At 35.4% G+C, this 10815-nt stretch overlaps 1 protein-coding gene and 1 pseudogene across 1 annotated transcript; both read left to right on the forward strand.

Annotated features, from left to right (window-relative positions):
* The first annotated feature begins 8267 nt into the window (after window positions 1–8267).
* LOC126764086 (jerky protein homolog-like) lies at window positions 8268–9677 on the forward strand (annotated as a pseudogene).
* Window positions 9676–10292, forward strand: LOC126764729 (uncharacterized; the record flags this gene model as incomplete). Its single annotated transcript, XM_050482379.1, has 1 exon — window positions 9676–10292. A coding segment is annotated over one exon (453 nt), but the record flags the coding sequence as incomplete, so codon positions are not given.
* Between the last annotated feature and the right edge of the window lie 523 nt (window positions 10293–10815).

Genomic DNA, 10815 nt, shown 5'->3' on the forward strand with positions numbered 1-10815 from the left:
TATTGATGACAAAATTAGTGAAGTTAGGAACGAGATGAGTGCATTGAGGGTCACGACCCCTGAAGTAGAAAGCTACCAGAAAATTGCGATAGTGCAGGGAAAATCGTGTAGTCAGACGTTAGACCTCGTCAAGTCATTGCCAGAGTTTGATGGTAAACAACGGGAATATATTTCGTGGAGGCAGGCAGCGATGGCCGCCTACGAATTATTCGAACCTTATGAAGCCAGGGTAAAGCATTACGAGGCAGTAGGTATTATTCGGAATAATATTAGGGGTTCAGCGAATAATATACTGGCCTCATTTAACACAGTTTTAAATTTTAAGGCCATTGTGGCTCGATTAGACTTCACCTACGCTGACAAAACTCTAGTGCGCATTCTCCAACAAGAGTTAGATACCTTGCGTCACGGCGATTTGAGCTTGTCACAGTACTATGATGAGATAGAAAGGAAACTGACTCTCATAATAAATAAAACACTTATGACATATGATGCAGCTGCTGCAGCTGTCCTAAATGAAAAATTTAGATGTGATGCCCTAAACACGTTCGTATCGGGTTTAAAAAGACCCCTACACCAGGCTGTATTCCCAGCTTGACCAAAGGATCTACCAAGTGCCTTGGCACTAGCCTGCGAGGCCGAGTCGAGTCACGATAGGTACATGTTCGCCTCAACTTACGCTAAAAATGCCAAAGAGAGAGCTCAAAGGTCAGGGGATCAAAAATCCCAAACTCGGCGGCAAAATAATTATTCACAGAATAGAGGCGGCGATGCCAATCACGCAAAAACTCCACATTACTTCAAGAGTCAGGGCAGAAATAATGCAGGAAAGGCTTCATCATTTAGGCAACGCGAAAATGCTAGGGATTTTCATCGTAGAGGCCCCGAACCAATGGACGTCGATCCTAGTTCGTTTAAATTTAGGCACCCAACGGAATACCAACAAGCACAAGCTGCCGGTATTCACAGTGCTCCCGATCAGGGAAATAAGAGACAGAATAATTCAGAGCGTATGACAGATTTTAGGCGTCAAAGGCTCAAAAATTTGAATCATTCGGATGGTGATCAGGATTTCCAAGCGTATGAGGTTGCTGCCGCAGCTGCAGTAGCAGAGGTAGGCAATGAAAATGGGGTTGACTATGAAAGTGACTCTATTAATTTTTTAGAGGCCACTTCCAGCTACCGTTCCTTGAGCGAACGTTGGCTGGGAAAACATTAAGGTTTTTAATTGACACGAGGGCGGCAAAAAATTATGTCAGGCCCGTAAAGGAGCTTAAAGGCGTAAAGCCGGTAGACTCCCCGTTTAATGTGAACTCTATCCATGGGTCCAATAAAATCAAACAGAAATGCCTGATAAATATTTTCGGGGTAACATACCCATTCTTTGTGTTGGATAGTCTAACACTGTTCGACGGAATCATAGGCTTTGACCTGCTAACGCAGGTGGGCGCGACTATTGACCTAGACGGAGGCAAAATAAATTATGGTACCATGTCAGAAGATCTGCAATATCATAAGTGCAGCAACGTCAACTTTACAAATGTCAACGACATACAGGTACCAAGTTCAGTGAAGGCAGAATTTAAAAAAATGATCCTGAAAAGGATTAAGGCATTCGCAGACTTTAACGAGCTGTTGCCATTTAACACTTCGGTTGTGACCACGATCCGAACCAAAGATAAAGAGCCTATTTATTCGAAGTTGTACCCTCACCCAATGGGAGTAGCAGATTTTGTCGAAAAGGAAATAAGAGAATTGCTACGCAATAAAATCATTGGACCGTCAAGGTCCCCTTATAATAACCGAACCTGGGTCGTAGATAAAAAGAGTTACGACGAGTTAGGCAACAAAAACAAACGTCTGGTTATTGATTTTAGGAAGCTCAACGATCGCACTATTGCCGATAAGTACCCAATGCCGAATATTTCAATGATACTGGCAAACTTAGGGAAAGCCAAGTACTTTACGACTTTAGATTTAAAGTGAGGCTACCATCAGATTGTCCTCGCCGAGCAGGATCGCGAGAAAACGTCTTTTTCCGTTAACAGTGGGAAATATGAGTTTTGTCGATTGCCATTCGGTTTGAATAATACTGGAAGCAACTTCCAAAGGGCGATCGACGACGTCTTAAGCGAACAAATTGGCAAATCATGCTATGTTTACGTCGATGACATCATAATTTTTTCCGAAAATGAATCGGAACATGTCAAATATATAAATTGGGTTTTGGAGAAAAAACACATTTTTTTAAAACAAGTGTGGAATATCTCGGTTTCATAGTAACAAGAGGTGAGGCAAAAACTGACCCCGCAAAGGTCGAAGCCATTCAGGAATATCCTGAACCTAAGGATTTGTTCAGCCTTAGATCCTTTCTAGGGCTAGCAAGCTATTACAGGTGTTTCGTAAAAGATTTCGCCTCCATAGTAAGACCTCTAACTGAGATCCTAAAAGGTGAAAATGGCTCAGTAAGTAAACACAAGTCTAGAAGGGTACCCATTGATTTTAGTGAAGCGCAACGCAACCGAGATCCTGCGCGTCTTTTTTCTCATCTCGTCTCCTCGCTGTGGAATTTCACTTGCACGTTCGCATGTAGCGAGTGTATTTACATTTTTTTCTATGCACATCAGAGATCTGCAATTATTCTCTTTTTTGAGTCATTGGTTGACTAATGCAAAAATTAGTCTTGATGGGTATAAGTCAAAGAAGAATAATCACTCATATCCATTAATACACGTTTACGCTCATACACATAACTTGAGTAAGTAAAAAGACAAATTCTCTCTTGGTGTGTACTGGTAGAGTACCTAGCTCTCTTATTCATTGAATTGACTCATAATATTATACCGTTATGACTAAAAACACAAAGAAGCACCAATTATTCAGCAGAATGACTAAAGTCATTTGAGTATTTTTTGTTTGTTTTGTTTATTTGAATTTGCGAATACAACAGTTGAAATTAAAAGCTAAAATATGCGTTTTCTTTTCGTTTTAATTTCTAAATAACAATATGAGATCACATTCATAAGTAAATAAAAGAAATCCATAAGTATTAAAAAATAAAATAAAAATATCTGTACATAAATAACACATACATATATACAGAAAATATTTTAAAGTTCTTTGTTGAAAATAGAATTTAAAAAGAGAATATTATCCACTGTGTTAGGGGCTATTCTGTTCCGCTTTTCGGTAATAATGTTACCGGCTAGTGAAAATACTCTCTCAGATGCTGCGCTACTAGCAGGAATGGCCAATACTTTCCATGCCAAATTGGACAACCTAGGATATTGTTTAATATTGTTATGCCACCACTGCATTACATCAAAGTTGTCATGGAATTCAACATTTTCTTTTGAATATCGGTGTACTTCTTCTGTAATATTTTCATCTCCTAATGAAGAAGTACGTTGCAAAAGGTTTGGAAAAAAGAAGCTTTCTTTATTGATTGAGGAAGTCACTGTTATTGAAGATGTAGAAGTTGAAACTGAGTCGTTTAATTGAAGAATTTGTGTCGATGGGTCTTCCGGTGGCAAAGATATTGATGTTGTAAAAGGGTCTTGCGTAGTTAAATGACGTAATCTATCTCCATTTGTAATTTCAGCAATGCAGAAATTTTGAACTTCACTTAAGTGATTTGCTTGGAGGCATAATGCTGGCGGATATAAATAATATGCAACTTTGTGCCATATACTCAAATTTGGGAGCCAAGTTTCTTCTAAGCCTTCCAAAACCTTCAATTTTAAGTTTGAAATTGCTTGAACATCATTCTCATCGAATTTACAAAGTTCTTTTATTCGATGAGTTACAGGTATTACGTAGCATAAGGAAGGGGTGGAACAACCCTGAAGTATTTTAAAAATGATTTCGAAATCTCGGCAAAGGTTAACTAAAGCTTGAATAATATATATATTTAAATTTGTAAGCCTATTAATTTCTCCATTATTTGTCAAAATTTCATTAATTTTTAACCAATTGTCTGCTATTGACTTTAACATATAAAAATGTGAGTTCCATCGGGTTGGGCAATAGCTTTTCAACGACGTTTGCAGCATATGTTGCATACCCGATTTTTTTAAATATTTTACTAACTTTTTACATGACAAAATTATGTCTTTGAGTTCATCAGTAGATTCAACACTTGATTGTAAAATGTTTGAGAAAAGGTGACTTGAACAATTAAGTCTTTCGTTATTTTCTAATGCCTTTTTCACGTTGCTTCCTCGATCGGTGACGAAAATAACGCTATCTAAACTATTAATGCCAAATTCACCAAACAGACTTCGTAGCTTGTTTTTAATATTAATTCCAGTACATTGCGAAAAGTCCATAGACTTTATCCCAAGTACAATGTCATATAATTTAAAGTTTTTTTGAAAGTGCAATGTGGCACACAAAAAATCTCGTTTAATGTAATTGTCTTTCCACAAATCAATTGTGGCAGAACAGTGACCGGACTCTACAATACTGCTTAATTCACATGATATCTCTTTTTTTTCATGTCCGCCTTTTTTTCTATTTTGCGCGAAATTGTTGTAGGGTCTGGGAGCAAATCGTCTATATCTACATTTCTGCCATATTTCGTGCCAATAGCTATAAAAAATTGTATTAGATTCCTAAATCCGGAACCTTCTACGGTTGAAAAAGGACGACAGTCTGCAATCATCCAATCCGCGCAAGTTTCTAAGGCTAGTTTTCTATCGTCTTCACTAACTTTCTGTTTAGGCTGCTCTTTTGTATGTAAAATGTAGCATTTGTGTCTATTAAGATTCGAAGTCTGCATGCCACGACATTTAAACACTTTTTTGCAATTTCGGCAACACACCAAACCATTTAAAAGACTCCCGTCGTCTTTTATAATTTCTGCAAACATCTCCCATATAGCACTTCTACCCTTTCGTTTGTCATTTAGTTTATAAAAACCGTTAACAATTTTATCTACGACTGCTTCAGTATCCATAGTAAACTTTTAAACTAAAAGAAATGAAATACTTACATATGTACATACATTTATATATATGTAGATATTTAGTAAAGAAAGTATTCTACCAAACTAAGTTAGCGAAATAAAACAACTTACAATTACTGAAATAATTCCACTTAATTTTTTTTTCACAAGTAGCAAAACGCACATTGAATACACAAAAATAAACGATAACTGCTCAGAAAGTTCAGCAAGTGGAAGCCATAACACGAATCAATACTCAAACTCATTCGTACTTTTTTCCACTCTCACGACTCAGTGAGTCTAATAAGATTTTTACAGTTAGAACCAACTAAGACATAAATTGTCGCTCATATTTGTATATGAGTGCTGTGAGTGGTTCTATGATTTGGTTGGAATGAGTAATAGTATTTTATGAATTAGCATTGATACACACTTGCACCAATTGTTATGGCTCATGACTTAAGTACACCAATTTTATTGGTACTCAATGCAGATCTCTGATGCACATATCTAATGGTTAAATGTCAAATATCAAATTTACCCGTTTTTAATTAAATTCATATGCACTCAAACCAGCAACAGTATTTCTTCTTGCCCTCGCTTATTCATGGTCCTTCGAGCCTCACAGAAAAGCACTAGTGGAAAAACATAAACCACAATAAACATATAAACATAGTAATATATACTTGTGCGGTGAACAAAAAACAAAAAGTGTGGAGTGAAAAAAAAAAATAAAATAAAAAATAAACAGTGCAGTGGCCCAACCAGAACAAAAAAAAAACAACATATCCGTATACTTATAAACATATAATAAACAAACACAGGGGCGAACGCAGGGGGGGGGTTTTGGGGTGTTAAAACCCCCCCAAACTAATTGAATTTTTAAATAATAGAATTTAATTCTACATAGTCATTTGAAAAATTGTAATTTGTTGGTTTCAAAGCAATCTTTCTGCCGACGATGTATGAATATGTAAAATAAATGAAAACATTAGTCACTAACAGCGTTGCCGTTTTGATACAATTGTATCTTTTTTGGTACTTTTTTTTCTAAATTTTGTGATTTGATACTTTTTTGTTCACAAACGGCCTATTTTGATACTTTTCTGCTGATAGAATTTAATTTTTTGAAACTATGAAAATGTTAAACTAAAAACAAACCTATTGTATCTGGATAGTATTAAAAAGTTGTGGGAATGTAGGCCAATTAAAAAACCCAGGAAAATATAAACTGGACAGAGATATTTTTTTAATTTACTTCAAAGTAATGAGTTTGCCTTATAACTCTGTGGCTGCTAAACTGGATTTTTTTAGATTTAAGGGGAATTGTGAGCCGAAAATGGACTTTTTTTGAAAATTAGTTCTGAACTGAAAAGTCACCAATAAGGTTTCTATTATTTTTTTTAGAGTTTATTGTTAATCATAATACAGGAAAAATAAAAACTCACTTAATATGACTTTCAGTTTTCGTTCCATGAGCAAACTGTTGTGAAATAAATTTAAATTAAAAAAAATTATGCTATTTGCAAAAAAATACTTGAGTGTCTTAACCAAAATGTCTATATTTTTAATAAAAACAACCAGAAAAAACTGGTCTGAATTAGATACACAACTTTACTTATTATTTGTTTTTCAAATGAAAATCTTTAAAACAACGGTTGTGCTTTTGATACTTTTTGATACTCTTTTTGCTTCGCAACATATACTTAATTTTTTTTAGCTCGCGGCAACACTTGACAATCGTTTAAACTAACTCTGAACAATCGTTTAAACTCATTTTTGAATCAGTTAAAACAATAGCCGCAGAATTAGATTTAGAATAAAAATTCCGCGTTTGTCGAAACGGCAAACTAATCGCGACAATTATGAAGGCGAACCGGAAGAATATTACCGCAGATCAATTTATATACCGTTTTTAGATCATTTTTTGGACCAAATCAATGAACGATTTTTAAAACATCGAGAGCTGCTTTCCAAAATTGAAAACATTTTGCCAAATAAATGCATAGATCTTGACGTTATTGCAGAAGATTGTTCGTGTTTTAGAAAAGCAATGGTCCGCTGATGTAGAAGATCCCGATGATTTCGTTGCTGAATTTAGAATGTGGAAAAGGTTAAAAATCTTTTCTTCAGATTATATTTTCTAACTAAAATTTTGAATATATTTTCAGGAACTGGTTAAATCAAACAAAGAGATCCAAAACTTTTTTAGACGCGTTGAATTGTTGCGATGCAAAAATTTTCAAAACAGTGCATCGTTTTTAAAGATTGGAGCAACAATCCCTATATCTGTCGCTTCAAGTGAACGCTCGTTTTCCTCACTTCGCAGGCTTAAAACATATTTAAGAAATAAAACTGGAGAAGCACGCCTCAACGGAATGGCTCTCTTGAATATCCATAGAGATATAGACGTGACGGAGGAAGAGATTTTAAATGTTATGGCCCAAAATAAAAGAAGTTTACACTTCAATTTGTGAAAAAAATAATGAAACATTGTCTTTTTACCTAAAACCCCCAACAAATTTTTTTCCTGCGTTCGCCACTGAACAAACATAATAATCAACAGAAGGTGCAGCGCAGTACATTTAAAATATATACATACAGTCGTACATATTTATAGTACATAAAGTGCCGTGGAGAAAACCAAAACACAAAGTGCAGTGACTCAAATAGAACAAAAAAAAATTAAATAAACAAAACAAATTAAGACATTCTTATACTTATGTAATACAAAAATAACAAAAAAAGTCAAGTGACAAACACCAAACCGAATTGCAAAGAAAATCAAAGCAAATACAAATTGTAACACAGGAATACATACATATGTTTGTATAACAAAATAAACCAAACGAGTGCTGTGAAAAAGTGGAGAAAGAAAATTAGAGCAAAACGGCCAGGCACTTCAACACATACACATATATGTACATATGTACATTAACCCCAAAATCAGAGCGAGAGTATTAATTTCACATTTTAATTATTAAATGCACATACATATGTATGTAACACCAAATCCGTTTATCAATATAATACGGTTAACAAACAGTTGGTAAAATATATACATATGTATACCCAAACATTTCTATACATACATAAATAAAAAGCTTACCGGCAATGCCCCTTATGTTTAATAAAACAATAAGCAGGATTGCAAAAACTAAATAAGCAAAGGAAACAAAAAAAAAAATAGAGAAGAAAACATACATACATGTATGCATATTTTCTTACTTCTCTATGTACAGTAGAATCGCGCAAAAGTTAACTCGCGAGAAAGTTAAACCTTGGGCTAAGTTTACCGATTTTGAGCGTCCACGTACTGCTCTAAAAAGTTAACTTTGGGTTAACTTTTTTGAGCTTTTCTATTTTTTCAAGCCCAACCGTTTGTTTGGCAAAAAAAACAAGCTCGGTTATTCCCCTCATTGCTATGTATTCCCCGAATTTCTATGTAAAAATTATAGTCGGTATCGCGAGGTACATATATACGTAGTGTGTCATGAGCGTTTAAACTTGCGAGTTGTTTATGGTTAGTGTGTTAAAAAATGCCAACAAAGCAGAGAAAATCATTGCAAATCAGATTAAATTTGCGTCAAAAAGCTGAGATTTTAAGAAAACTCGATGAAGTTATTCATGGAAATCGATTGGCGTTGGATTATAATGTATCTAAGGCGGCCATCTCAAAAATAAAGAAAAAACGTCATGAAATTTTGGAGGCAGTGGCAAACACACATGAAGTTGCAACCAAGAAAAGTTTACATAAATCGGAATATCCCGTTCTTGAGGCAAGGTTGTATAAATGGTTCTTAAGCCAAAGACAGCGTAATTGTGCAATGAGTGGTCCAATTTTAAAGGCAAGAGCCAAGCTCGAATTTGCCAAATTGCACACAGGAAAACAATTTCAAAGTGATGGATGGCTTGCAAATTTCAAGAAAAGATTCGGTATTCGCCACTTAAAAATTTGTGGGGAAAGCCTCTCAAGGGACAAGTCAGGAATAACACCGTTCATTCATAATTTCCGGGCAAAAATGAATGAAATAGAAATTTCGGACATGCAGCTTTATAACGCAAATGAATCTGGATTATTTTATCGTTTCCTGCCCGATAAAACATTTGTCGCGGCAAACGAAAAGACGGCACCTGGCCGAAAAATAGCAAAGGATACAATCACATTTATGTTGTGTGCGAACGCATAAGTTGAAACCATTGATAAGTGGTAAATCCGCAAACCCCTGTTGCTTCAAGGGGTTTGAAAACCCATTGGAATATGCTAACTCGCAAAAGTCTTGGATGAATTCAGAGCTATTCTTCCGCTGGTTCCATCATTCCTTTATTAAGCAGGTAAATTTATTTTTTCTATCCTTTAAAATTTTTAAGTGTGCCAAAATATTTGTCAGGTTCGCAAATTTTCTGCTGAAAATAATTTACCACCAAGGGCATTATTGCTGATTGACAACTGTACTGCACATAAGCCAATTGACAAGTTACAGTCAGATGATGGAAACATTGCGGCAATGCTTTTACCACCTAACGTGACAGCTGTTTTGCAGCTCATGGATCAAAATCCCATAAGACTAGTCAAGTTAGAATACCGGGCTAAACTGTTATGGAACATTGTAGCACAAGAAAACATTCCGGTTGAGAATATTTTGAAAGGGCATTCAATTCGTGATGCCATCTTGCTGCTTAAATTAGCATGGGATGAATTGCCAAGAGCTGTGCTTATAAAAGCTTAGAAAAATATAAAACAGTGGGACGATGATCAATACGACAGCGAAGACGAAATTCCATTGCTTACATTGATTAGATCAAATAGTTCTCACGATGATACACATCGAGAGGTACCATCGTTATTGTCCAAGGTGGGTGGTGTTAACGTCAGCAGTGAAGACATCGAAAATTGGAACGACGATCAAAATACGGAAGATGATGAAGATTTCGAAGTGTCTAACAATGAAGATGAAGAACCAGTTGTCGAGGAAGATATGCAACAACAGAAAGTCAGTTTTTCCGAAGCAGTTGAATGCATCAATACCTTGATAAAGTGGTATGAAAACAATAATGATGCAAATCAGATATCACATCTTATTAATATGCGTACGAAAATTGTCAGGAGCTATTACACAAAAGAAAAGAAACAAACAAGTCTCGACCGCTTCTTTAAACCAGCCCTTATATGTATAATGTGAAAAAGTACAAACTAAATCTAAGTTTATGTTGAACGTATTATATCACCAAAATTATGTTTATTTCCGTGTTTTTTTTTCAAAATCGAAGCCCCTTTGGAAAAGTTAATATTTCGGAAAAGTAAAATACCTTTGGTACATTTTGGTTAACTTTTTCGCGATTCTACTGTATAATTTTAATATACATACATACTGCATACACATAATGGGTTGTCAAAAAAGTCTTGCGGTATTTTTATTGAATATTTTTTTTTATTGACATTGAAATGAATTTTTGATGACTCATGCCCAGCTCTTGACCGATGCTACGGCTGCTACTATGCCGGTCTCTTTCGACCAATTCAGCGATTTCAGCGCCAACTAGCGAAAATACCGCAAGACTTTTTTGACAACCTGTTAACATAAACAAAGTGCCTAATAAACAATTTGTCTTACAAACCGACAAACATACATAAAGTGCATATGGGAGCACTTCGCTTTCGCGCTCTCTTTCCAGTGCGAACATATGTACATACTAGACTTCTGCATGAATGTACCCATATCTAGCTTCCCTGCAAAACTTGCGTGATCGAAACTCCAATACATTTACACAATTTTTACTTGTCACTAACACTCCCTCACAAATCTTTGAAATGAGTAAGAAGTCAATCTATTGTGTCTTTTGTTTGGTTTATATTATAAGCTCTTCAC

Source organism: Bactrocera neohumeralis, unplaced genomic scaffold, assembly GCF_024586455.1.
Source record: "Bactrocera neohumeralis isolate Rockhampton unplaced genomic scaffold, APGP_CSIRO_Bneo_wtdbg2-racon-allhic-juicebox.fasta_v2 cluster09, whole genome shotgun sequence".
In the NCBI taxonomy this organism is placed as follows: domain Eukaryota; kingdom Metazoa; phylum Arthropoda; class Insecta; order Diptera; family Tephritidae; genus Bactrocera; species Bactrocera neohumeralis.